The sequence below is a fragment of the Delphinus delphis genome, chromosome 6 (assembly GCF_949987515.2).
Source record: "Delphinus delphis chromosome 6, mDelDel1.2, whole genome shotgun sequence".
In the NCBI taxonomy this organism is placed as follows: Eukaryota; Metazoa; Chordata; class Mammalia; order Artiodactyla; family Delphinidae; genus Delphinus; species Delphinus delphis.
The window spans coordinates 4867826-4895801 of NC_082688.1; the positions used below are offsets into that span (position 1 = coordinate 4867826).

Below are 27976 nucleotides of genomic sequence, written 5' to 3' on the forward strand. Positions count from 1 at the left end.
AAGCTGGGGGAAATGGTAAAAGCAAACCTTCAGCCTCCCTGTGTAATCTTGGCTGCCTGTCTGAATGCGGGGCTCTTTGAAGAGAGATTCTCTGAGGAGGAAGTGGGCTGCTGGTTCTCCTCCCCCTGGTGGGGGCCGGCTCGCAGGTGCACCATTTGTTTGGTTTTTCTTGTGCACCCAAAGTCCCCGCTAGTGCCAGGAGTGCTTGATAGTCCTGTGGGTGCGGACGTGGGCCAGGTCATCAGTACTTTAACCGCACCGAGTTTAGGCCTCCGACTGACATCTCGTTTCTGCCAAAAATAGGTGGGGAAAGACCACATTTCCATTAAGTTCTTCAAGGGTTATTTCTATATTAAGCCGGAGCTCCTGGAAACAACACACCAGGCTATATTATTAGCTTACATTCCTAAGAAATGGCTTCCCTGATAAAGTTATTGGGTTATTGATTTTTTAGTAGATAGCAGATACTAACTGGTTATATGAAGAACATTGTAGATCTTGTAAAGCCAAGATTGAAGACTCAATTCACAGTGTTACTTCACATCCTACTTGAAATTTCTTTCTAGAATGTTGTATCTGGAAAAGTTTCCCTCTTCTGTTGAGGGAAGAGGGAATATATTTTCTTTGGATGGTCCAAAATTAACCTATCTTTTTGCCCTTTTACCTTTGCTACTAGGAAATTTAAGAACTGAATGATCATGGCTCAGTCACAGTAAATATTGTGTTCCAAGCTTTTGGTTATGTTCTATTTTAAACTGTCTTATTAGTTATGTGTTTAGTGTTGCCTAAATTAATACCTACATAGGGGAAGAGTTGCTTTGTTCCTGCTTCTGAGTAGAAGCAGCTGTGAGGGTGTTACATTAATTATTAGGTACGTGTTTTAACTAATGTAGACAAGAGCTTGTTGACCTGTGCTCTGGGTGAGATCTCTGATTTCTGCTTCTGCTCTAGAGGTCAAATCCCATGATGTAATTTTGCTTGAGGAGAATTCCATTCTGACGTGGAGTGTATCTGTGGGCTTGGTGCAGACCAAGGCTCTCTTCTGCAGCCAGTGTTGAAGACAAGGTCTGCAGCAGCCGGGCTGTTTGTTTGCCTTCTGGCCACGTTTCAATCACCCTCCCTGGTCACTTGGACCGAGGGGGGGAGGAGGAAAAGCTCTTGGCTCAAGCTTTTAGCAGGACCCTTAGGCGTAAGGGAGGAAGCTAATTTTAGTTGTTTTTAATGTTATGGTAGTTGGGTTGCGTCTTACCTCTTAGAGTAGAGCATTTTAGCTTTTGTTTTTGCTTTTGCATTTCCTGTGTATACCTCCTGAAGCAAAATGGACTGCTAAAAATGTCACTTGGTGTTTATTTTGTGCCTAGAATAACAGTCAAGAATTGTAAACACTGTGAGTCACTAAAATAGTTTTAGGAGGAAAGAAATGTTATCTGTGTTACTCTTCTCTATATAGAAATTCTCCAGTAGGTTTTTCTATGCTTATTTTAATTGCATAATCTAGTTCTTTCATCAGTAGCCACACAGTAACATTTTATTTGCTGGCACCTTGCATCTCTGCTTGTATGCAAAACACCTTATTTTTAAAAGTGAAGTAAGTTTTGGAGGAAGATCGTGGGTAGAGGGGAAAATTGCTGGAAAACGGGGTCGTGCTGCTGATCCAACAACCAGGAACAAGCCACGTGCACATCCGTTGTCATCAGAGCGTGCTCACCCACCTGCTTTCCACAAAGCGCACTTGGCCTTGTTCATCAGGTGTCCCCTAGCACACAGTAGAGGCTTCGTAAGTATTTGTTGGGTAAATGAAGTCAGTAGCACGGCAGGTAGGGAGAGGGTAAAGAATAGTGGACTTATACAACAATGAAGAAGGGAAATCAGCTAGGCCAGTGGTTCTCAAACCTGGTGTGTAACAGGATCACTTGAAAGGAAGGCTGGTTAAAGCAGAGCGCTGGGCCCCAGCCCCAGAGCCTCCCATCCAGTTAGGCGTGGCGCGGGGCCCAAGAGATGGCACTTCCGACCCGTCCCTCCTGGGCGAGGCTGCCGCTGCTGGTGGTTCAGGGCTGCACTCTGAGAGCCAGTGATCTATGCTTATTGCCCTTGTTCTCCAGATGAGACGACAGGCTTGGAGAAGTTGCGCCAGGCCTAACTGACGAAACTCATTAGTGGCAGAACTGACACTAAATGCCGGACCTTTCCTCCCGCTTTCTGGAAAGAGAAATGTACAGGAAGTCCCCTGTATACGAATGAGTTCCGTTCCGAGAGCGCGTTCATGAGTCCAGTTTGTTCGTAAGTCCAGCGAAGTTAGCCTAGGTACCCAACTAACACAGTTGGCCATATAATACTGTGATAGGTTTATAATACTTTTCACACAAATAATACATAACAAACAAACACAAAAAATAAAGGAAACATTTTTAATCTTACAGTCCCTTGAAAAGTCCAGTAGTACAGTACAATAGCTGGCATACAGGGGCTGGCACTGAGTGAACAGGCAAGAAGAGTTACTGACTGGAGGAGGGAGAGGAGATGGGAGATGGTAGCGTACTATTGTACTCTATACAGTACTGTACAGTAAAGTACACAAAAGCACAACCACTTGTAGAGGATGCACGCGCGTGACAGTGTATATGCCAGATACGTGAACTAACTTACATGGTTAGACATGCGAACGCACATTCGCATCTTTGAAAGTTCGCAACTTGAAGGTTCGTATGTTCTTATTACTGTTCTGTTCGTAAGTTCGTATTACTGTATTCTGATGTCTCTAAATTGGCAAACTTCTATGGTAACCACATTCCCCAGTTTCTCTCTTGGGAAGAAAGACAACTTGGGACAGAATAAGAGCATAAGAGGTACTGTTCCATATATTGGTTAGTTACTCCGGCAAAAGTGCCCTGTAGCAGCTGCCCATTTGTGACCAGATGGTATCCGCCACCCAGCAAAGGGAGTGGTTTGTTTGGGAGCTGAGTAGTGTCCTCGCATTGTTGCCACTTCCTCCCTCATGTCTCTTGACTGTCTGGGAGATGTTAGCCCCGCCCTCGTGCTTGGTCAGCTGTGGATGGGACGCTGCCCTGAGGGAAAGTCAGCCACCTGCACAGGTGATTTCCACGCTGTGCTGTTGGTACTGAAGGTGGAGTGGAGGAGCACCCTTTTTTTTCTTTTTGGTAATTTATTTTTTTTGAAGTACAATTGATTTACAAAGTTGTGTTAATTTCTGCTGTACAGCAAACTGATTCAGTTATACATATTTCTCTTTTTAAAAGATTTTATTTATTTTTTATTTTTGGCTGCGTTGGGTCTTACTTGCAGCACGCGGGATCTTTCGTTGTGGTGTGTGGTGCGTGGTGTTGTGGCGTGCCGGTTTTCTCTTCTCTAGTTGTGGCGCGCAGGCTCCAGGGCACACGGGCTCTGTAGTTGTGGTGCGGGGGTTCCAGAGCGCGTGGGCTCTGTAGTTTGCGGCCCACAGGCTCTCTTGTTGAGGCGCACGAGCTCAGTAGTTGTGGCGCACGGGCTTACTTGCCCCACGGCATGCGGGATCTTAGTTCCCTGACCAGGGATTGAACCCGTGTCCCCTGCATTGCAAGGCAGATTCTTTACCACTGGACCACCAGGGAAGTCCCCCATATTTCTTTTGCTGTACATTCTTTTTCATCTTCTTTTCCATTATGGTTTATCAGAAGGTATTGAATATAGTTCTCTGTGCTATACGGTAGGACCTTGTTGTCTATCCATTCTCTGTATAATAGTTTGCATCTGTTAATCCCAAACTCCCAATCCATCCCTCCCTCACCCCCTCCTCCTTGGCAACCACAAGTCTGTTCTCTATTCTGTAAGTCTGTTTCTGTTTCATAGCTAAGTTCATTTCTGTCATATTTTAGATTCCACAAATATGTGGACAAATATGGTATTTGTCTTTCTCTGTCTGATTTACTTCAGTTAGTGTGATCATCTCTAGGACCATCCGTGTTGCTGCAAATGGCGTTATTTCATTCCTTTTATGGTTGAGTGATAACTGCATTGTATATGTGTACCACACTTTCTTTATCCATTCCTCTGTTGATGGGCATTTAGGTTGTTTTCACGTCTTGGCTGTTGTGAATGGTGCTGCTGTGAACATCGGGGTGCACGTATCTTTTCAAAATAATAGTTTTTTCCAGATACATGCCCAGGAATGGGATTGTTGCATCATATGGCAACTCTATTTTTAGTTTCTTGAGGAACCTCCAGACTGTTCTCCATAGTGGCTGCACCAACTTACATTCCCACCGACAGTGTAGGAGGGTTCCCTTTTCTGGAGGAGCACTCCTGATGGACCTCGGAGTTCCATGGCTCTTTGACTCACAGCCCTTCTCTCTTTGCTCTGGCTGGGATGGTGAGGATCCCTGATGGGCAGCCAGGCTTGGAGCAAAAGCTGTTCAGTGTAGGCAGAAGAAGGTTACTGTAGGCGTTTCCTGTGCACACTTTTTCGTTTTCCATCACCCTGGTGCCACCTTCCCAGCACCTTCCCACTTGAAAAGACACAGTCACTGATAATGCTTAAAGAAGACACTTTCATGCATGATTGAGTCAGCTTGCAGCAAGATGAGCAGAGTCTGAGTTCAGGCCATTTCCCCAATTGCTGAGTGACTTTGAGCCTACTTATTTTCTCTGAGCCTTAGTTTCTTCATCTATAAAATGGATTTTACATTAATTTCTGGCATGGTAAGTGCTCAAATTAATTTTACATTAATTTCTGGCATGGTAAGTGCTGTTTTAAGGAGAATGTGTTGTGGAACAGGTTGCGTTATAGGCAATACATGGCTAACATTTGCCTTAAATTCCTGTTTACTCTTCCTGTGGCCTCTGCTGGCCTAAGGACAAGACAGGTGTGCCTGCACACTTGGATTTTGCCTTATGGCAATTTGCGTTAAGACAGGGTTGGGGGAATTCACTTTGTCTAAACAGCAAGACCACCAGTACATTGGTAATGAATCTCCTTGTTGAAAGGAAGATGGCTTCAGAGTGGCTGGCTTCTCACCCTGTTGGGGACCATATTTAGATTTCTGTAGCAAGTGAAGAAAGCACATGCTGGACCCTGTGCTACGTCACCCGCTGTAAAACGCACCTCCCAGCACCCTCAGGGGCTTCAGGCTCCCTAGTCCATCAGGGCCCATCTCCCCAGCATCGGCCGCCATACTGACCTTCTGTCAGGTCTCCTGATTCACCTTGACCCTGGCCTTCTAAACCTGCCCTTCCCTCTGCCAGGAACACTTTTCCGCAATCCACTCCTCTAGCCCCACCAGAAAGAAAATGAAAATCTGGCCAACCGCTGTGAATCTTTCAGGCTTCGGTTTAAACCGGCTTCCTTGCAGGGCTGCGTGTGGTTGCCCACCGTGAAAGAGGGCTTTAAAGCGCGCCTTTTAGTGATGCCTTTCCTTCCCTGTCTCCTGCCCCGCTCCCCTGCCAGCACCTCCCACATAAGCGACTTGAACCTGAACCCTGTGTCAGCCTGCCTCTGGGGAAACCCAGGCCAAGGTTCAGGCACTCACCACCCTCCCCTGATTTGGTTAGTGGGCTTTGGCCCCCCTTTTGTAGCAGTTGTCATCCTTGCAATGGTGTATTTCAGGTCTTCCTTCCCTGTTCCTTTTAAGTATTGGTGCCATGTCTGTCTGACTCACTGCTGCATCCTGGGCACTGAGTACTTAGGGGTTTGAAAAGTGCTCTGTTAACCTCACGCAGTCATCCGTCTCCACAGGGTTCCTTCTCCTCTGAGGAGGAGTGAGGGGAATGTGACAGAGGATCTTCCTTGGCAGGCAGCCAGCTTGGGTTGGACTTTGCTTACAGGGCACTCTCTTCAGCTTGGGGCCTTATGGAACAGGTGGGGCAACGTCAGGGGACATTTACATGCACCAGACAGATGCCGTCAGTTTACACCTCTCCAAGCTCCTGCCACGCCCAAGCCAGCAGAGTTACGTAAGTGCCACGGGCCACGCGTAGCTATAGCCCTGGAAGAGGGAAATCAAGCAGGAGAGAAGTTGTTTCCTGAACCAAGTGTGGAGCTCTAGATTTCTTCGTGCCTGGGGAGAGGCCCAGAGTGGGACCTCTCATGCTTTGGGGAATTGGCCCAGGGCCAGTTGTATAGCACAGAGGTGTGAGCTGAGTTTTATGAGGTTGACTTCTTTAAGTAGGAGATCAGAATTTTAAAGCCAAACAGTGCTCCATGAGACTGGATAGAAGAGGCTGCCTGTTTCAGAACTGGCTTCTCCGTGGTTGGTTTTGGTTCATCGCCTCAGAAATGAATGTTGAAGATAAAGTGGGGGAACCCCGTACAGATGGACTTTAACCAAGCTTCAGGACACACAGTTGTGTGCTAATATTTTTGTTTTGGTGAAAAATCTAAAAACACTACTCTCACCTCTCTTGCCTTCTGAGATGGCCCACACTCTGTAGAGTGTGTTTCTCTCTAAATAAATCCACTTCTTACCTATCACTTTGTCTCTCACTGGATTCTTTTTGCAATGAGACATCAAGAACCTGAGCTTTGGGGCTTCCCTGGTGGGGCAGTGGTTAAAAATCTGCGTGCCAATGCAGGGGACATGGATTTGAACCCTAGACTGGGAAGATCCCACGTGCCGTGGAGCAGCTAAGCCTGTCTGCCACAGCTACTGAGCCTGCGCTCTAGAGCCCGAGAGCCACAACTACTGAGCCCACACGCCTAGAGCCTGTTTACTGCAACAAGAGAAGACACTGCAATAATAAACCTGCACACTGCAACAAAGAGTAGCCCCTGCTCGGTGCAACTGGAGAAAGCCTGTGCACAGCAATAAAGACGCAGTGCAGCCAAAAAACAAACAAACAAATAAATAAATAAATAGAATTGAAAATAAAAACACTACTCTCAACCTCTACCACAAAGAATACAGAAATATTATTACAAAGAAACTAAATCTATTTTGATCCCTGCTCTGTGGTGATGTTTCAGTTTGTAAAGAAAGTTCGAACCAAAAATGTTTGAAAAGGTGGCCTTAAAAAAATGTGCCAAGCTTTCTGCAGAACGTAGACCCATTTACAGATTCAATCCACTGATTTTCATGCATTTTTCAAACATCCATGAGCTTTTTGGAAGCTGCGTATTTTATTATTAAGGTACCCTTAGTTCTGAGGACTCCAGTGGCTGGCGGACACCAGTCGCAGAACAAAAACTATCTTTTAGCAGATTTAAGTCATGATGAGTACATGATGGGCCCACGCTTCCTGGAAGAAATGAAGTGACATGTTTTTCTCTATGGCCGCTTAGTGGCTCTTGGAAACTTTGGTTGAATACCACCAGACTTTCTTCTGCCATACCCTCTCCTCCAAGGAAGGGGTCTTTGTAGACCCCACACAGACTGGGTGACAGGAACATACTGCTAGCTGTCACATCTCGGGGGACCTGTGCTTGGGGAGTCTGGGTCCTGGGCAAATTCCTTTCCTTCCCGGTTGATTTTGTTTTCCTCTTTAGGAAATATAAGATTTCCTATCTCGAATGTGAAATGTGGTTTTCATCTTAGAATGTGCTTGAATTTTAAAGATACTTAAAGGACTTTAAAGATACTTCATTTTCCATGGAGGAAACAGTTCATTCATGGTTGGGGTCAGTGTGGTGGCCTCTCACCCCCCCAGCCCTAACTGTGGTCGTTCGGACACCTCAGCCCTTCCACTTTCAGCTTCTATTTCGTCCAGGTTTGCTTTCTTCTGACTGCAACGTTGTGAATGTGTTGTATAGGTGTCTTGTTTATGCTTTTTTAGACCAAAACCTTGTCATTACCCACCTCTCTACCCTCTTGAGAATCACTGTCTTAGAGCAGTTACTTGAGGGCAGAAATCACAGATTTTTCTAGCACAAAGCAGATGCCAGGTATCAGTGAGCATGGCACTAAGCAGAAGGAAGAGCAGTGGTTGATCACTTCGGTCACCAGTTCCGCGTGAAACACGTGTCCCGAGAGCTCTGCACACAGTAGGTCCTGTTTTGTTTATCGTCTTACTTGTGCTCTGAGCCTTGTAGCTAAAGAGTCTTGCTTGGGGTGGCTGGTTGGAATTTGTCAGCTGAGACTGGTGGTCACCCCTTTCCCCCAGGCCCCCTGGCTGTGCTAATGCAGGTCTGTTCTAGGTACAGCATTTACAAATCCATCTCCCCATCAGGAGGGGCTTATCCTGAGGAATGTTCTGATCTGAGATGAGACCCTCCCCTTCTGTCAGAGTCAGAGGATCTGCCTGCCTATCACTTCATGTGTGCACTTGGCTCTGCTGGGCTTGCAGTCAGCCCCTCCCCCTCTTTGGCCCAAGATTTGGAGTTTCTTATCAGTTTGACTGCTTTCCCCCAGATCTTTGTCTTCCAAAACAGTGCTTCTCAAACGTGAGTGTGCTGCAGAGTTACCTGGAGGACTAGTTAAAGCCCCAGTTCCGGGGTCCCTTCCGCATAGACCTCCATTCGATAGGTCCAGGTTGGGTGGAGAGCCAGCACTCTGAGCAGCTGCAGGTCACGGTGATGCCACCGCCGCTGGCCGCACGGTTCCTCCCACTGCTCCTTACTCACCATCCGGGGAGGGATTAAAACACTGGTTGTAGAATCGACTCAGTGGATTAAAAAGTGAAAGAGAATTTAAAACCTGTAGATTTTTGATATACTTCGTGTACTTGATTGCAAAATAAAATACATTTCTTACTGTGGTCAGAAAAGGTTTGAAAGCTACTGGTAAGCCTCCACCTTAGAAATGACCCACCTATTGGCGCTACACCTGTGCATGATTCTTAGTTCCAGACCCAGGTCAGGAAGCTCAACCAGTGTCCTGGTGACTTCGGGTACAGACTAGATTTGCAGTCTTGATTGCCCTACAGGACCCCTGACCTGTGGCTCCTCTTTGTCCTAGTGAGAGGGTTTCTCTACCCCGTGCTCCCCAGGGAGAAGGGTCTTTAGCGTGTCAAGTTGGTCGTAAGTGAAATAAGTTCCATGAAATATTTAGCCTTACTATCTGCAGTGCCCTCTGATATTTTGTATTCTGTTTCATGTTTTGATCCAGGAAATTGATTTGGGGACCTACTAGTGGGTTGTGACTTGCAGTAAACATTAGCAGGAAGAGCAGACCACACATCTGCCCCCCTGTGTAGCCAAGGCCCACTCAGCTTCGTCTCTCAAGGATGCCTTTTCACCCAAGTCAACCCTCATCCCTTTGCATTTTTCACAGCTGGATTCTGCAGTGTCTGCTTGACTTAAAACTCCAGGGCTTCCTTCATGAATGTTTTGTGGCTATGTCAGGAAGTAAACCCTTTAATTCTTCAGCAGCTGTCTCGCTCTGCTGTGTTTTGGAGCCCTGGGTGTACAGCTTTACTTCCGTGTTAGCTGATAAACCACTTGAGGGCAGGGCCTACATTCCTGTTCAACCACGGACCCTCTATGGTTCTAAATGCTTAGCATCTGGCTGGTGGAAGGAGCCACGTTGTGCTCCATGGCCAGGGCCTGAGCTCGGTTTTTAATAATGTTCCACTGGAAAAGTGAATTCTGAACGCAGACAGCCGACTTTGAGAAGACATGCCTCTGCCTTCCCCTCGCCATGTGGCCTGTGCGTGTTCTTCCTCCTTGGCTTGCTGAGATGGAGGCCTTTAGACAATCGGCAGGAAGCCGCCTCCTGTGCAAAGATTTGGTCCTTTAAAAAGAACTTCAATTCTAGGACACTTTAAGGATACGGCTGCTGAGGGAGAACAAGGGAAAATGAGATGTCTTCTCAAAAAATGCACACAGTTTCCTGCTCTGAGGATTCTAGAATGAGGCAATTGGATTTTTACGAAAGGCACTCACTGGGGTGGGGTAGGTTTTTGGAGCGTTCTGAACAAGAGAGAGTTAGAGGAATGTTGTTTGGCTGAGTCCAAGATCCAGGAAAGGGGCTGGCCACCACTGAGGAACTGTCTTTTAGAAATACATATTGTGAGGCCATTTGTTATTTATCACAGACTGTAAAGGTATAAATTCCTTGAGAACTGAGAGGCCTCTTTGACTTCAGAAAATCCCCTTTCCAATGCTTTCTAGCCAAATGTTGGCAACTCCAGCAGTCACTAAAATATGTATTCTTCAGCAACCTGTTGTTTAAAAATAGTGTCTCGGTTCCATCCGTAATCCCACCTCCCAAATTGAAAGACTCAGTGTGTAACTTCGGCCTCTCTCCCTTAGGCTAAGGGACTGTGCCTGAGATTTCATCACTGAGGGTATTTTTAGCCCAGGTGCTGGCACGGCCAGGAGGTGGCCACATCTTTGATGTGATGCTGTGCGTGAGCCATCTTGGTCTTGGACTTTTCCAGAAGGGTGTGATTCACCTTTACAAGCAGTACTGGCCTGAAAGTCTTTTCTTCTGCTCTTGTGGTGACTTGCTTCCCTGGTGATCAGAGTTGTGAACACATCTAATACACGGCATATTTGCTGGGCTCCGGCTTAAAAAAGAGGAAGAGGAGCCCACGCTGAGATGTGCATCTGAGTCGGCCGGGGTGGGGGCAGGGCAGTGGTGCTCGCAGGCGAGCACAGGGCCCTGCACCCATGGGCACTGGATTGTTACAAGTGGGGCACACGAGCCCTCCTTCCTCTGAACCTGTACTCTGCTTCATTTGAGCCATCTTTAGGGTACTTAACTCCCTTCTCTCTCTACTAAGTTTGGAGACTGCGTGCCTGGTGTGTGAAGCTGCACCGGGTTCAGATCCAGTGTGTCCCTTGTTCCTCAGCCTCAGTTTTCCTGCCCTGGAGAGTCACGGTGAGGATTAGCTGAGACAGACCCATAGAGTGCCTGGGTGGTGCTGGGCACTCCCTGCAAGCAATGGACCCAGCTATTGCTGTGTTGCTGTTGCCGGCTTCACGTGGTGTCTGCAGTACCTTGTACACGGGGGCCCATACATCTGACTGGAAACAAATTGGATTGGATTTCAGGCTGGAAGCTAATGAAATTCTGGCTTTAACTAAACCAGCCTGACGTCAGATTTTCGAGGCCGCTCAGAGCCTCTGGTGGGCGGTTAGACCATCTGTGGCTGAAGTAATTCATGAGCAGAGAGTAGGTGGGTGTCCCCAGCACTGGAGCGGCTGTCTCACGTTCTGTCTTCTTTGCATTTTTACTTACTATGCTGAAGTTGTCCCATGAGGAAGAGAAATGACTGGAAGCTGGTTAATACTTCTCAGCCATTACTGAGGAGGGAGCCCTGGACCGGCTTTGTTCAGGAGGCCTGGGTCCTAGGCTGGCGGGAAATCAGTTCCCAGGGCCTCGGCTTCCGCTGTCAGTAGACTCAGATCCTTTCAAGTTCCCACACTTCATGGAAGCTGAGAGCCCACCGCTCACTTGGCATCTGGTGGGGAGTGGGGCCTCTGAAGCAGGGCAACCAGGACCACCTTGGTCCTTACCCCGGAGAGACTGGGATTGATCAGTGCTTGATTCTGAATGTATAGAGCGGAGTGGGGTTTGTTTTTTACCCCATGCGTGTATGAACCGACACGATAAGACGTTCTTGTGAGCACAGAGCCCTGGCCGCAGATGTATTTGAGGCACAGGAGCAGAGGGGCAGGGTCTGTCAAGGAGCAGCCGAGTAGCCTTCGCTCGTTTTGCTCCGGAGAAAATGCGCTGCCTCTGCTTGGGTGAGAGCAAAGGCTGCCTCTCCTGCATACCTGCCCCCTCCCCCTCCCACCCCCACCCCCATGCCTGGGAAGCCAGAAGTGCGTCTTTGGAGAAGTGGTCATTTTCAGATTCCTCTGTGTCCTTCAGAGTTTCTTGCAGCCTTTTCCAAACCAGTTCCTGTTTGCCGACTCTGATGTTTTTCATTGGTCCCCATGTGAAACGTCCAAAGCCTTTAGTTTCAGCCCTTTTTCGTGCCCTGGGGAGCAGGCTGGGTTTTCACTCGAAGCCCGTGGGTTCTAGGGCGCTTCCACCGGCACCAGGAGCCGTCCTCCTCCTGAGCGGGCTGTGAGCAGCTGGAAGGGTCCTGCCTTTACTCTGCACGGCTGCATCCCAGGAGGCCTTGCTGCATCAGGACTGAGGATTTTCCTGGGTCTCCTCCACAAGATTAGGGGCTCCTTGGAGGGAGGAGCTGTGTCCTGCTCCTTTTTCTGACACCAGCACTTTGCAAGTGCTTGGCATATCAATATGTATGGAACGAATGAGTGAGTAAATGAATGAGGGCGCCGTTTGTGCCTGCCTTGCATTATCTGATGCACCCTGTTTCTCTGAGGTGATAGGGAAGGGAGGGGAGTTTACAGGTGACCCTTGTCCCTTCTCTTTCTTCGAACTTTGCCCAGCGAGAAATCCCAGCAGTGTCCCAAACTGCTGGGGTTGTGACTCCCAGCTCCTTCTCCCGTTGCCTGGGAAATAAACAAGTGAACATGTGCTCACTGACAAATGCACATGTTGTTTTTCCTCTGGAAGCCCAGAGGGTGGCCTGACAAATCATGAGTTCTCGGGGGTCCCTTAGCTGGGCCTAGAGCAGCTGAAGTGGATGGAGCCACCGTCTGCTGCAGCCGTGGTGCTGCGGTGCCCCGTGCTGGGCCTGGCGCCTCACAGACACGACTTTCTGCCCCCACCTCGGGCTGCTGGGCGGGCGACACCGTGCTACACAGTAGGCTCAGCTGCCCTTGAGGAACGTTGTTTGAATTCTGAACTGGCACCGGTCCTAACATCCAAGTTCCTCTGAGGGACAGAGGCTGCTCCAGACAGCTCCACCTAAAGGACAAAGGTTAGGGTGGACCTGCTTCCTGTCGTAGCTGGGCCCCTGATGATGTGATGTGCTTCGGCCCTGCCTGCTTTCTGCCCAGCGTGTTGGTATGTTTACTCGGAATAAACTGATCTCTCTCCCTCTCTCTCTCCTCTCTCGTCTCTAGAAATAACACTCTGGAGAAATGACTAATTTACATCTCTGGAAGTCTGTGAAGCCTGTGCCCTTAAGAATCTCTGGGTCAATTCCAAACAGTCATAGAAAAAAAATCCTTCCTTGGGAGTAGGCCACCCTGGGGACAGGCTGACCTTGAGTGGTTCACAGCACGTGTTAGGGCTACAGTTGCCTTGTCTGTGATGAGTGTGTGCGTGTTCTGGGGGTGGGAGGTGGGGGATTAGGCCCCTGTGACTTGGTTTCCTCATTTGCCAAAGGGTGGTAAGAATCCTTCCCATCCAGTGTTGATGTGAGCATGGCCCTGGGCAGGGCCTGGCTTCCAATAGGGTGTTTACACACACAAGCTGCTGATTTAGCCACTTGATTGGGCTCCAGGAGGGAAGCAGCTCTCAATCCCAGAGGGTCCCCTTTCGTCTCATGGGATATCTGTTCGTTATTTGACGAATTTTTTATCATAGGAGTAAGTGTTGGGAAAACTCTTTGTTCAGTGCCCTCTCTGACAGGTAGGGGGTGGGGGGCTCCCCAGGAGGTCATCTCCAGGCTTTGTTCACATCAGAAGTTTACCTGGCGGAGGCTGGGCTTCTATTTAAATCCTACAGGGTACTTTAGTTACTGGATTCTCCTCTTTTTCTACTTTTTTCTTTTCTTTTTTTCCAAGTTGCTGGAAGTTGAGAGGCAGTTGAGCCTCAGACAAGTAAAACTGTATCTAACAGCCCAGACAACATCACCAAGAGTCCAGCTCCTCTCGTCTCTGCTCTACCTTTCTTTTTTATTTACTACAACTTTTTTTAAATTAAAGTAAAACACACATGTAGAAAAATGCTCAAATCATAAGAGCACCAGCTCAATGAATTATCTCCTCTATTTAAAAATTCTACAGTGTTAAAAAATAATAGTTGCCCATTCAGAATGGTGACAGTTACCTCAGAACATTTGGGTAACAGCAGATAACATTTATTTAATGTTTGCGAAGTGCCAGTACTATGCTAAGTGACTTTACATGGCGTACTTTATTACATCCTTATAACAGCACCATGAGGTGAGGTAAGGATCATTATTCCCATTTTATAAATGAGAAAAGTGAGGCCCCAGTGGGCAACTTACTCAGAGTGACACACATTGAGAGTGTTTCACTTAGAGCTGCAGGTGGGGTGGGAATGAGTTCACAGGGCTGTCCTTGGCCATGTGTGGAGGTCAGTGTCACTCCTTTTGCCCCCAAATCATAGCAGAGGACATGATGTCACTGCCAGCATGAATGTCCTTGGTCCCTGCTGCCGAAGAAAATCGGTTTGCATTGTTGGGAAGCGATGATTGTCAGAAATTCCTTCTGGTCAAACAAAGTCTACCTCCTTTGCCCTACACCTCCCGCCTTGCACAGCAGGTTTCCTCAGTCTCTGTCCCTGTACCACGTGGTGGGTAGAATGAGATCCTGCAGTACCTCCACGTAGGCAGTGGTTAGTGGAGGGCCTCAGAGCCTGGAACTCACGTGCTGCCCTGGAGCCCAGCCTGGGGGTGAGGGGTCCCCCTGTGGTGGGCCCTTCTGCAGCTGCACACTGTCTGCCTTTCCGGGGGAGGCAAAGCACCCTTAAAGACCTCAGCGGCACAGTCCAGAAGCACTGGAATCCAACCAGCCCAAGGTGCTTTCTTTCAAGAGACCAGTGGACCAGCCTTCCTCACAGGGGTGGGGAGGGCCAGCCACTCCCAGGGCCTTGAGCTGCAGCAGTGCTGGAAATGTGTCTGGTCCAGCTGGAGACTGGATTCTGAAGACTTAGCATGAAAGAAAAAGAAGAGTAAAATGTCTTGTTGATGGTTTTTATTTAATTGCATATTGAAATTATAATATTATGGATAATTTAGGTTAGTTTAAAATCATATGTGGCTCTTGTTGTATTTCTGTTAGATAGTACTGGCCCAGGGAGTCCATTGTCCTCTGAAGACCTAGATGGGGAAACGGAAAGGTATGGTTTCTCTCTTGTCTTCTCCCTGGAAGTGGCTTGAACAACATTCTCTTAACCCAGATGACCCAAACTGAACCACCACAGCAGAGAAAGTTCTTGATTGAGTTGTCTCTGGCTCACGTGTTGGCATTCCTTAGAGAATTGTATTAAAAATCAGTATAAACCGTCCTGTCTACATCACTAATCAGATATTACTCTCTGGTATTGGTTGAATGTAGTAGTTGTTAGTTGTTGCAGAATTCATTCATTGATTCTTTTGTCTTTGTGTTTACTAACAATCATTTATTTATTTTCACTGTGTGCCGGTTTCGGGGCTACGTGCCGGATTCCAAAATGAGTAAGATTTAATCCTGGGCCTCCAGGAAGCGTGTGCTCTGCTCTCGTCCTGCCTTGCCCTCCGCAGCAATGGAGGGAGGGTGCCCGTACCTCTTCATCCTCACCAGTGCTTAGTATTTCCTCTCTTTTTATCCATTCTGGTGTATGTGTGTCGTAGTATTGCTTCATGGTTTTAATTTATTGTTTCCTGATGACAAATAGAACTGAGCACCTTGTCGTGTGTTTATTGGCCATTTGGATTTCATCTTTTGTGAAGTGTCTGTTCAATTCTGAATCTGCTTTTAATCCTTACCTGTTATGCAAGTAAAGCAAAACTGGTAGCTCTGTCGGAGTTGAGCCCAGATCCACGGTGAAGCCTGGGTTCTTCTGTAGGTGGCAGGGGCCCCCAGGCCTGGTCTCTTTCCTGCACCCCACCTCTTCTGCTTGCGCCCCGAGTCTCACTCTTTGGCACAGTCCCTGCTGGCCTGCCTCCAGCTCGAGGCAGCTGCGTGGTCTCTTAGCAGGTTTTCAGTGCTTCTGCCCTTTGGCCTAACAGTTCCATTTCTAGGAGCCTATCTCAGACAGGTGCTCAGAGGGCTAAGCCTGAGGGGGTTCTTCCATGTGCTGTTGTTTGAAGGGCAAGGGCTAGGAACCGGAACCATCAGTCAGGAGACTGGTGGCCTGTGTGTGGTTGGCCTTTCAGCAGAACATTATTCACCCGTTAACTGTGCTCACATGGGAAAATGCCCACAGCATATCGCTCAGTTGGAAAAACCAAGTCAGGGAGATATTTCAGCTCTGCCATACGTGGAGTTATGAGGGATTTTCACTTTCTAGATTATATATTTTTACAGTGCTTGGATTTTTATAATGAGGTTGTTTTACTTTTGTTACTGAAAAAAGAAAAAAGGATATGCTTAATATTTCCATCAGCACCCACAGCAGCATCATAGCTATCAGTCGACTTCCTGAACCAATGGGTAACATGAACAGATTTTCATGTCAAAAGAGCCTTTGGTGTTGCAGAACTAGAGAAATTATTTTCCCTGTTTTCCCTAACACGAATAGTTCTATATTAGGTAAGAAAGAGGATCTTTTAATATGGAAGTTGTTGGAAAAAATGAAGCATCAGGTTACTTTGCGCTCTGCTAGGCTGGGATTATTTTTAGCCTTTGCCATACTGAGTGTTGGCAGAGGCTTGGCGGTGTTATCCCGTAACGGCAACGGGTGCCGTGTACTGAGCATTTGCTGTATATCGGGTCCTTTGCTAAATGCTTCACATGCAGGTTCACACTTAACCCTCGCAACAACCACCCGGGCAGGTTGGTCCTATGGTTATGCTTGCTCCACAGGCGAGGCACCTTCAGCTCAGAGAGGCCACGCGGAAGTGAGAACACCAACTGCCTGCTTCCAGAGCCCGCGGGCCGCCTGCTGTGCCCGCGACCCACTCACTCTCGCTCTGTCTTTGTCTTCACATTACAGTCTGTACGATTCTAGATAAGCAAACACACCTTTAAAAATCTGAAGTCCTTATGTTTAAAATAGTTCTTCCTAATGTCCTCGTGTCACTTCTCCACTCTAGTTGTCCTTTTAACACATTTGGGAAATGGTGTGGATGAAGGAAGCGGAAGTGTGCAACCAGAACTCGTGCGCGGATGAGCGGGCATCCTTGCAGTGCCCAGCTCTGCGCCCTGCACACCTTCGGTACGAAGAACGAGCAGCCACCGTGTCTCCCAAGGAACTGCCTCAAAGTGTTGTCCACCCTGACCCTGACTTTGTGGTCCCTTGTATGGTTGATATGTAGAGACTCCCCCCATCCAAGGCGAAATTAAGCCCTGACAGAAAGCACTGCTAAGTTGGGATCCCAGCTGCTGCTACAAATGACGTCTGAAAGGCCAGTTGATGTGTACATTTGTCAGCACCAAGCAGAGATCGTTGTTAAGCCTGGCCAAGAGGCAAATTGAAAATTTAAGAATGAAATATTGAACACCTGGCAGACTACTTGGAAGAAACTGGTTTGGCTTCGGTGTGTTTTTGGTTTTGCTTCAGACATGATTTTGTGAGCAGGCTACGTGCCTCTCCTCCAGCCTGTTCTCTCTCCCCCTGGGTAGAGAAGGACGTTCATCTGACAGCCTGTCTGCAGCCTGTGATGGTTGCCCAGGAGAGTGCTGCTCTTAGTAACGTCGTGGTCATCTCTACAGAAATTGATTGTGAGGTCATGTAAGCTTTCCTCCTCTGGCAGAAATGACTAGCAGATTGGTCATTGGGAGTTCCAGACCCTCCTTGGTATAAATGCCGTACTAAGTGGTGGTTGAGGGTTTTACTTAAGTTCTGTCCATGAGCTTTGAAGTTGTTCTGGCAGATTTGATAGAACACAGTAAGATACACCAATTTAAAGCATTTCCATGGGAAGGAGGGCTTTTGTTTCCTTTGTTTAGCTATGGCGCTATCGAAAAGTGTGCAAGTCTGGCAAGCCCAGGTGTGGGGAGAGCAGCTGGGACTCAACCTTGCCCTTGGGGCTGCAGAGTGGCACAGACCCTTTGGAGAGTCATCTGGCAACATCCATGGAATGAGATGTGGTGTGTACTCTGTAGCCCAGCGGTTCTAGTCACAGAAAGCTCTTGCATGTGCTCCAGAAGGCAAGTATGAGAAGGTCCATTGCTGTGTTGTTTATAAAAGCAAAAACGCTGAAAATGACCCAGTATTCACTGGCAGGGAGGGGGTAAGTAAAACTGCTATATGTGGAACTTCACAGCACTGAAAACAAAAGCACTTATATACACTTCACCTGGCCAAACGTCAGACCTACAACTAAGTGAAAAAGCAAGAACATAGGAGCATTTACAATGAAATACCATTTAAGTTAACTTCACAAACCTATACATTAAACTGTACTTATAGATATAAACTATGACAAAATATAAGGGATGAGGGACTTCCCTGGTGGTGCAGTGGTTAAGAATCCGACTGCCAATGTGGGGACACGGGTTCAAGCCCTGGTCCGGGAAGATCCCACATGCCGCGTAGCAGCTAAGCCCATGCACCACAACTACTGAGCCTGCGCTCTACAGCCCATGAGCCACAACTACTGAGCCCATGTGCCACAACGACTGAGCCCACGCTCTAGAGCCTGTGCACCACAACTACTGAGCCCGTGTGCCACAACTACTGAGCCCGTGTGCCACAACTACTGAGCCTGTGCTCTAGAGCCCGTGAGCCATAACTACTGAAGCCTGTGCACCTAGAGCCTGTGAACCACAACTACTGAGCCTGTGCTCTAGAGCCCGTGAGCCACAACTACTGAGCCCACGTGCCACAACTACTGAGCCTGCGCTCTAGAGCCCACACGCCACAACTAGTGAGCCTGTGTGCCACAACTACTGAGCCTGTGCTCTAGAGCCCACGAGCCATAACTACTGAAGCCTGCGCACCTAGAGCCCGTGCTCCGCAACAAGAGAAGCCACTGCAATGAGAAGCCCGTGCACCACAACAAAGAGTAGCCCCTGCTCACTGTAACTAGAGAAAGCCCCTGCACATCAACGAGACCCATCGCAACCATAAATCAATAAATAAATTAAATAATAAAATTTTCTAAAAAATAAGGGATGGATAAGCACAAAAATCAAAACCACGGTTACCCATCGTCGGGAAGAAAGATATGATTATGACGGAGCATGTGGTGGCAGCAGTGAGATTGCTAATGTTCTGCTTCTAGAGCCGTGCTGTCCAGTACGGCAGCCACCAGTCTCGTGTGGCTGTTTAATTACATTTCAATAAAAACTCAGTTTCTCAGTCACACTAGGCACATTTCAAGTGCTCAGTAGTCCAGTGACTGTCACGTTGCATGGTGCAGATATTCGTCATTGCTCACGCTTCTCTTTGATCGTCTGGGTTGGTGGATTTGATGAATTCTCTGTAAGTTGTACATGTGTATTATGAAATCTTTCAAAATTTTGTTTTAATTTCAGTACTAGAAAATATCTAAACACATACATTTACAACTTCCCAAGTGAAAAGTCAGAGAGTGGTCATTAAAGTCACCTGAAACTCTGTAGTAGTGTGAGAGTATCTCTTTAGCGTTGCCCTCTACCCAAGATGATTGATACACATGAGGAATGTGAGAAGAGGGGCAGGAAGTGTGTGTGTGTGGGGGTACTGTTGGCAAGATTACCCCAACATAGCTGCCACCTTTGCTTCCTTCCACTCTGCTGTCACTGGTCATTATAGTGCTTTATCAGCACTGAAATGCATAGTTTGAGTGACCTTGCAAGTCTCCTGAAACCTGTGTTGAAATCTGTGTTGCTAAGCTGTTGTTTCAAGGAAAAGGTGACAAGCAGCCTCCAAGTCAAAATCTTCCCTAGTTAGTGCTGTCCTTGATTTCCAGGCTTGAGGAGGTTGGTTGTCGTTACAAAGAACCTGCTTCCTCCACTTGATTTATCACATCTTGTGCTAGAGCTGGCTGCTCTGAGGCTGTTAAATACTACAAGGAGAGAGATTTATTGGTGGATATAACACTTTCTTTAAATGCTGATGTGGATTCCCAGCTGTGCGCCAAGACAGACCAGAGTCTCAGGCTGTGCTTGGCAAAGCAGAGGTTGAGAGAGTATGTTGTGATATACTTCCTGGGCTCTGTTTGCTCTCAGGTGGAGGTGTCCTTACTTGACCCCTGGGTCATGATCAGGGGTTTTGGGGAGCCCCCATACCTTGTTTGCCTACCCTAGTTCCACCCTGGTCATGATGGCAGAGATGTGAATCTGGCCAGTCCCTCGGCCCCCTGCCTACCCATATAGCAACTCGGGGCAGCAGACCAGAGGAGGCGGAAGTTGACTCGCCCAGCCCATGTCTCTGAACATTTTTGACCACCGAAGAAATCATGCATCCTGCCTTTACTTCCCCATTTGTGTCTCCTTTTCTTGCCCCGCTTTCAGTCTTGCTTGCCAGGGTGGAAGTCACACCCTAACATCTGACTTGGGGAACCTGTCTGGCGAGGGATGTGCTGAGACTTTCGGGATGCTGAGGCCAGCATCCGAAGGAGGGGATGGGGGCAGCAATAAAGGCAATATGGAAGGAGGCACCAGAGAGGGACACAGATGAACTTCTGGTCAGGACTAAAGGAAGAGGAGAGGGGCATGTGTAAGGCCCTCAGTTCCTCGGGATGGTGGGTCAGATGTTCAGTGCTGCAGAGTATCCTGATTCAGATCTGTAAGCAGTTGGGAAGTAAGAATTCAAAGTTTGGTCAGACTTGCTACCCATCCAAATCATATAGTTAGGTTAATTAGCTCCCTGCATTGAGCAGGTACTGTGTGCCCAGCACATGGCTGAGTACCTCACCACGTTGCCCACAAGCAGCATCTCATTTAACCTACATCACATCAGCCGTTTCTAGAACAATGTTATCAGCCCCATTTTCCAGACAAAGAAACTTAAGACTTGGACAGGTGCCGCTGAAGTCTGTTAACTCAAACAGACTGACTGCAAAGCTCACCCTCTTAACTACCACATGAATTATTAGACTGGTCACATCATTTCGAATTATAAAGAAGGAAGTATAAACTGTACATGGGGCCCACCCTGCTTGGGTGGGGAAGGGGAAGAGGGGAGCTGGAGCAATCACACCATCCCAGTTTACCTGCTTGGAATCCCAGGGGTGATGCAGCGTTTGAGGACTGGTGCCGAGAGCCCCTCCGACCCTGCGTTGAGCCGTTCCAGGTGAGGAGAGAGGTGCCTGAGCTTCCTGTGGATTTGTGTCCACACTGGGGCTCTAAGAAGGGCTTTCTGCAGTTCTGGCCAGCAGACAGACAGCTGTGAAGCTGTGTTTGGTTTGACTCCGCTTATGAACGAAGGTCAGGCCCTGGCTTTTTCTCTTTGGTCCAGAGTGCAGTGGGTTCCTAGATAATTGCAAAGGGCAGATCGTTTATCTGATCCTGCCTGCCACCTGGAAGGTCTTTGACAAAAGAATTGAACTTTGGCCCTATGAAGTCATATGCAACACTAGTAGACACAGTGACATACCTATAATACAAGGTGCTGTGTCATTTATTTGGAAGGTTTTTTGTTTTTTGGTATTTTCGTACTTAATTGCTGGGAAGATTGAAAGGGAGTGTATTTTTTATTTTAAAAATACAGATAGGGGACTTCCCTGGTGGTGCAGTAGTTAAGAATCTGCCTGCCAATGCAGGGAACATGGGTTTGAGCCCTAGTCTGGGAAGATCCACATATCGCGGAGCAGCTAAGCCCGTGAGCCACAACTGCTGAGCCCACACTCCACAACTACTGAGCCCACGCACTGCAACTCCTGAAGCCCACGTGCTGCAACCGCTGAAGCCCACACACCTAGAGCCCACGCTCCACAAGAGAAGCTACTGCAATGAGAAGCCCGCGCACCACAATGAAGAGTAGGCCCCACTCACCACACCTAGAAAAAGCCTGCGCGCAGCAACAAAGACGCAACGCAGCCAAAAAAAAAATACAGATACTTCTTTTTCCATTGCATAGGATCACGTTCTCCCTAATTTTCAATCAATTTCAAGTATTTCCTGTGAATTTCTGACATTGCCTAATGAAGCAGTCCTTTTTTTGGGGTTTTTTTTTTGGGGCTGCGTTGGGTCCTTGTTGCTGCACGTGGGCTTTCTCTAGTTGCAGCAAGCAGGGACTACTCTTCGTTGTGGTGCCCAGGCTTCTCATTGCAGTGGCTTCTCTTGTTGTGGAGCGCGGGCTCTAGGTGCGTGGGCTTCAGTAGTTGTGGCACACAGGCTTCAGTGTGGCTCGAGGGCTCTAGAGTGCAGGCTCAGTAGTTGTGGCGCATGGGCTTAGTTGCTCCGCAGCATGTGTGATCTTCCCGGACCGGGGCTCGAACCCATGTCCCCTGCATTGGCAGGCGGATTCTTAACGACTGCACCACCAGGGAAGCCCTCGTGGGGTATTTTTTCGTTGGTTGATTTGTTCATTTGTTGAATTAATGTTTCCTGAGCATCTTCTATGGGCCAGGTACCATGTTAGCACTGGAGATGCAGGCTTGAACAAGGCAGGTACAGCCTTCAGTGAGTTTGCATTCTTGTGAGGAGATAAACACATAAGTAAATAATTTAATAAGATGGTTTCAAACACTAGAAAGTGCTATGGTAAATGGCGGGTGGTAAATGAAGGAAGGCTGCTCATTGGGTTAGTTTTTTTTTTAACAGCTTCATTGAGATATAATTCACATAACAGACTCCTTTAAAGGGTAGAACTCAAGTTTTTTTTTATAGCAATTCACTGGATTGTATAATGGTCACCAGATTCTAATTTTAGAACACTTTTAATCCCCCACCAAAAGAAACCTCTTAATCACTAGCAGCCCCTCTCTGTCCCTCTCCACTCTCTTCAGTCTTAGGCAACCATTAATCTACTTTCTATCTCTATAGATTAGCCTGTTCTGGACATTTCAGATATATGGAGTCATACACTGTGTGGTCTTTGTGACTGGCCTCTTTCACTTAGCATAATGTTTTCAAGATTCATCCACGATATAGCATATCAGTACTTCACTTAAGTGTAATTTTATGCCTAAGTATTTTATTCTTTTTGATGATTGTGAATGGAAGCTTTTTAGACATTCGTTTTTTATATGTTCCTTGCTAATGTATAGAAATACTGATTTTCGTATATGATCTTGCATGTGATTTTGTATATCATCTTGTATCCTGGGAGCCCACTAAATTTGTTTATTAGTACTAGTAGTTTCTTAGTGGATTGCTTGGGATTTTTCATATACAAGATTATGTCATCTACAAATAGAGATAGTTTTATATCTTCCTTTCCAATCTGGATGGCTTTTATTGGAGTAAGAGAGTACAAAATTGAATGACAGTGGTAAGAACGGACACCCTCATCTTGTTCCTGATCTTGGCGAGAAACCACTTAGTCTTTCGCTGTGTCCCAGAGGGTTTCAAACACCTTAGTTCTGTTTCAGTCTCCACTGCCAGCTCTGAGGCCTTGCCCATGTCACTTGTTGCAGTTCCCTAAACCAGAAAACGAGAAGGTTGATTCAAAAGGGCCTTCCTTTCCAGTTCTTACATCCAGCACTTCTGTGATTCTACTTTGGTATTCTTTCATCTTAGCCGGTTCCCCTGGACATTGGTTAGATCATCAGACAAACTCTATAAGGACACTTGGAAATATTTGCACGTTCGTTTTCCAAAGCCATTTTGACTGCTTTCAACCTAGACTAGATGGAAATTGCAAAAAATTGAAACATGCAAGCAGGAATGGATAATGGATCCATATTTCCTTTTCTTTGTAACGCTGAACAGCTAGGGGGAAAGATTTGTTTGAGGACGGTGCTCATTTCCACAAAAGGTCAAAGAACCACAGCTTCTTCCCACTGTACCTCTAAAAATCATTACCTTCTTTGTTTTCAGACTCTCAGCGTTCTCATCTCTCCTCCTTCACCATGAAGCTGATGGACAAATTCCACTCACCCAAAATCAAGAGAACGCCATCAAAGAAGGGAAAACCAGCTGAGGTGTCTGTGAAGATTCCAGAGAAGCCTGTGAACAAAGTAAGCTGACTGTCTAGGCGTTTCTCCTGGCCTTCGCCTGCTTTGAGCAATGAGTTTGTGCTGTTTTTTAAGTTTATTCCCTGGGGATGGAACTTTCAGTACAGAACACCTATTCCATAGCATTCCACGGCTCCAGGCGGAGCTTTCATTGTCCCTGTGGAATATGAACCTTTAGGATGGTTGAGTGTTTCTCCTGTTAATCAGAGTCAAGCTTGGTTGGCTAGAACAGTTCTTTTCCAGCTGTGTCATCCTCTGGGCATTTAAAACAGCTCAGCTCATCATGTTCACACTCCAGGATGCTGCCTCTGTGCCCCAGAGAGGCCGACGTTGCCCACACATACTCTCTCTCTCACACACACACAGACACACAGACACACACACACAGACACACACACAGACACACACACACACACACACACACACACACACACACACACACACACACACACACACACACACACACACACACACAGAGATTCGTGATGTCCAGAACACCCATCATTCGGCTTTAGGGCCCATGCTCTGAAACTTGCTAAACCCTTGAAACCCAGCCAAAGATGTCCTCAAACACCAGTAACCTCAGCAGGGCCAGTCAAGCCAGATGTGTTGGAACAGCTGTTGGTTTTCATCAACCCCTCCCTTCAGCCTAAAATGGCCATTTCAAGCTCTGTAGGAATCCAGGTTTCCTCTCTTCCAGGAGGCAACAGACAGATTTCTACCAGAGGGCTACCCTATCCCCTTGGATCTGGAGCAGCAGGCAGTAGAATTTATGTCCACCAGTGCTGTGGCTTCCAGGTCTCAAAGGCAGAAGGTCAGTGTGATGTTAAGAACAATTGGGTTTGCCTTGCCCTCTACTGCAGAATCCTGGCCCATGGTTTTGGGGATGGAAAAAAAATCTATTGCAATATCATTGTGTTCAGCTGGGTGGCAACTGTGGGCTTAATTGTTCAGGAAACAGTCCAAGGAGCCTTGGATAAATGTAAGAGTTTATCCAAGCCCCCATGGCCTTTGGAGAGAGCTCAGTACTCCATGGCGAAAGCTCCGGGATTTTGGGGATTGGTTTGGGTGTGCTGCTTGGGTCCAACGGGTTCGGGGGAAGCGGGTGAGTCTCATCTCTTAAGACCAGCTGTTCTTTCCTTGAGTTGCTAAGATGATCTGGATAGTTGAGAAAAGGAAGGGCATCTAAAGTGTAAGGTACTCTGTTAACTATCTCCCGAGACTCGTGAGTGTGATGATACTGTGTGGAACCAGCGCTCTCGGAGCCAGGGACACCTTTTGTGCCACTAACATGTACCAAGCCTTTTTTAGCCCCATGCTATGTGCTTTACACTCGTTCTCTCACTTAATTCTCATTATAACCCTGGAGGGTGGAAACTTATCTTGCAGAAAAGGAAGCTGGGAGTATGGAGATATTAAACGTTTGGGCAAAGTCACACGAAGAGTAGTGATGCTGAGATTTGAACACAGGTCATCTGACATCAAGTCGAAACTCTCTCGATGCTACAGTTACTCTTTATGAAAGTCAATTTATTTTTTAATATCTAAGAAATCTAATGTTAGCTCCCACACGTAACTGAACATAAAAACAAAATTAAACTCAGCAGTGTAAAATAAAGACAAGCCTTGTAGATAAGTAGATTCTGAACCCTTCAGTGACTGTCCACAGTGTAGTTTGTAGAACTGTTGTCACAGCTGTCAATTTAATGCCACTAGCAAACACTACCCTGTTATATAAACACATAACTCTTGAATTTTGCAGTGTATCTACTTTTGTTTTTATGTTGACCAGCAGAATATCTTAAAAGTCTAGTTAAAAGTGGAGAAAATAGGTTTTAAGTCCAGAGGCTTTGTTGAATAATCGTTTTTCCTGCCCCATCTGTTAAGAAAAAGAGGCTATAGAGAGCAAGAATGAAATATACGGTGTTTGCCAGATTGATCTAAATTCCAGATTGAAGAAGAGTAATAAAGTGGAAGATTTGGTCTGTACCACAATTATTTTTTATTGCAATCTGTTTAGCAACCCCTTGGAACTGGGTTTTATATTAAACGCCAGGAAGAGTGTCACTTGTCATCTGACACTAGTCCAGGCAGCCCGGAGTAAAATGATTTACTAACCACTGTGTTTTGCTAGTGAACTCTGATAAGAAACTGTTTCAGCCGCTCACTTCTTGGAATTTTTCCCCCTTTCTTCATCACTCCAAGAGAGGTCATAGGGGAAATTTGATGCTCAAGTACCCTTTCCTTAGTGGGGGTTTCTGCAAACTCCAGGGGACATTTGGCAATGTCTGGAGACATTTTTGGTTGTCACAACTAGGAGATTGAAGCAGGTGCTACTGGCATCTGTTGGCTGGAGGCCAGGGATGCTGGTAAACATCGTATAATACAGAGCACAGCAACCCTGCCTCCCCCCCCACCCCAACAAAGGATTTTCTGTCCTAAAATGTCAGTGCCATGGCTGAGAAACTGTTCTCTGGGAAGGAGCTATAGATGTGATCTTCACCCAAGGAAGAGTGTTACCCTGGTTTCTGGTCATTGCCCTTTAAGAAGGGTTGAATTACTGTGCTCTGCCCCAGGCCACCTGCATGAGACAAAGTGTGTATAAACCCATGGTGGAGGCCCACAGTCAGAACAGGAAGTGTTGGGAAATCTGCCAGGGTGTGTGAACTTAGCCGACTCTGTCATTTGCCATCATCCTTAATTATCACTTACTAGCTGTCTTACGACTTAGTATTTCCATATATATTCTCATTTTCCCCAGGTTATTACATGGGAAATTGCAACTCAGGTAGACAGAAATAGATTTGGATCCATCTACAACTTACTACAGGTCTCTCTTTGCCCGGGCCCTATCCTGGGTGATTTCACGCGCCATCTTACCTACTCCTCACCTTGACCATGTGCACAAGCTTTCACTCTTCCCAGTATACAGAGAGTGTGGGTTCTGGCCCAAGTTTTCTTAATCAAAATCTCTTCCTTCCTTAATTTTATGAAGTGCTTCCATATGCATTCTCACCCAGCCCCCCACACGAACCTCTTTAGATCACCCAGGGCAGGCGTTATTCTCCCCATTTTGCAGATGAGGAGCCTGAAGCCCCACAGTGCCTTTGGGTCGAGGCCCTCCCCCAGCACCGCTGGCCTCATGTAGTTTCCAGGTTTGTTTGCACCAGTGGTGGCATCTAACCCCTGACACAGGAGCCGGTGTGCAGGTGGATGCAGCTGACTCTCTGAGGCCTCGGCCTCAGGTTCCCTGTTCCTGGGGGTGTTCGGTCTGGGTGTCTCATTGTAAACTCTTCCGACTGCTGGCTGTGTTTTGCGAGAAGCCATAGTTTAACAGCTGATGGGCTAGGGGAATGCACAGCGTTAGGAGGCCATTAATTCTGGGAGTGGAATTTGCTGGAGAGTTAATGGATGAAACCTGACTCTGCTAGGTTGTCGGCTCCTTTATTAGGAGCCCAGGGCAGCCCGGCTCTTCAGTGGCTCATTTGATCTCTCTGCAAATGACAGGAGAGTTCTCTTTTTTTCTGTGAAGTGCCTTGCCGCTTTTGGACGGCTCCCATCTCCAGATTAGCCCCTTTCTCCCTAGCAAGCCTCGTGACATATTTTCTTACAATGTTTCCTGCTTCCCCCCCACGTTTTGTCACTGCTGGCTCCTTGCGCGTCCTGATGTGCTGAGATGGCAGTGTCGTAGCCAGAGTCCTCTTGCTCAACTGGCCAGAGTGGTTTTAGTCACATTTGATGTCTGCAAGGCACCATGAGTTCCTTCATACTGAGGTTCCTCTCAGCCCCGTGTAGGCCATGGCGAAGCAGAGCGCTCTGGGCCACGAGGTGGAGAAGCAAGTGCCTGGCTCTTGGAAACACACAGTAAATAAACAAACGTGTCAGGTAGTGAGAAGAGAAAACTAAGTGACAGCAAAGAGGCCACAGTGATGGAGGTGGGGAAGGGGTGTCTTTTTCCTCCCTTGGAGAAGTGTATCATGGTGGCCTGCAGGGTACCTCTTGGGAAGTGCCCCCACTGAGACAGATCAGATCGGGTTTTTGAAAGTTGTCTGATGAAAGGAGCTAATTATTTCCTGATTCCATTTATATATTTTTCCTTTGATATTCCCATAAAATCCACTATTGAAATTTTTTATTTAAAATGACATTCCTCATTATTTTAAAAGAGCTGGTGTTCAGAATCATAATCACTTTTCATTGTGTATCACTTTTTTATATATTTATATAGTTGTGTTTGTTTTTTGTTTTTTGGGGTTTTTTTTGCGGTACGCAGGCCTCTCACTGTTGTGGCCTCTCCCGTTGCGGA

General features: G+C 47.2%; 1 protein-coding gene across 3 annotated transcripts in view; it reads left to right on the forward strand.

The window, feature by feature from the left end:
• RAPGEF1 (Rap guanine nucleotide exchange factor 1) overlaps positions 1-27976 on the forward strand; it is a 138531-nt gene that overhangs the window by 44172 nt on the left and 66383 nt on the right. For 2 of the 3 annotated variants that reach the window (XM_060013914.1, XM_060013915.1), the window contains exons 2-3: positions 23534-23673; positions 24371-24484. In XM_060013914.1, coding sequence (XP_059869897.1) covers positions 23534-23673; positions 24371-24484 — 254 coding nt within the window. The remainder of the gene's footprint in view (positions 1-23533; positions 23674-24370; positions 24485-27976) is intronic. The other variant, XM_060013916.1, reaches the window with a different exon arrangement.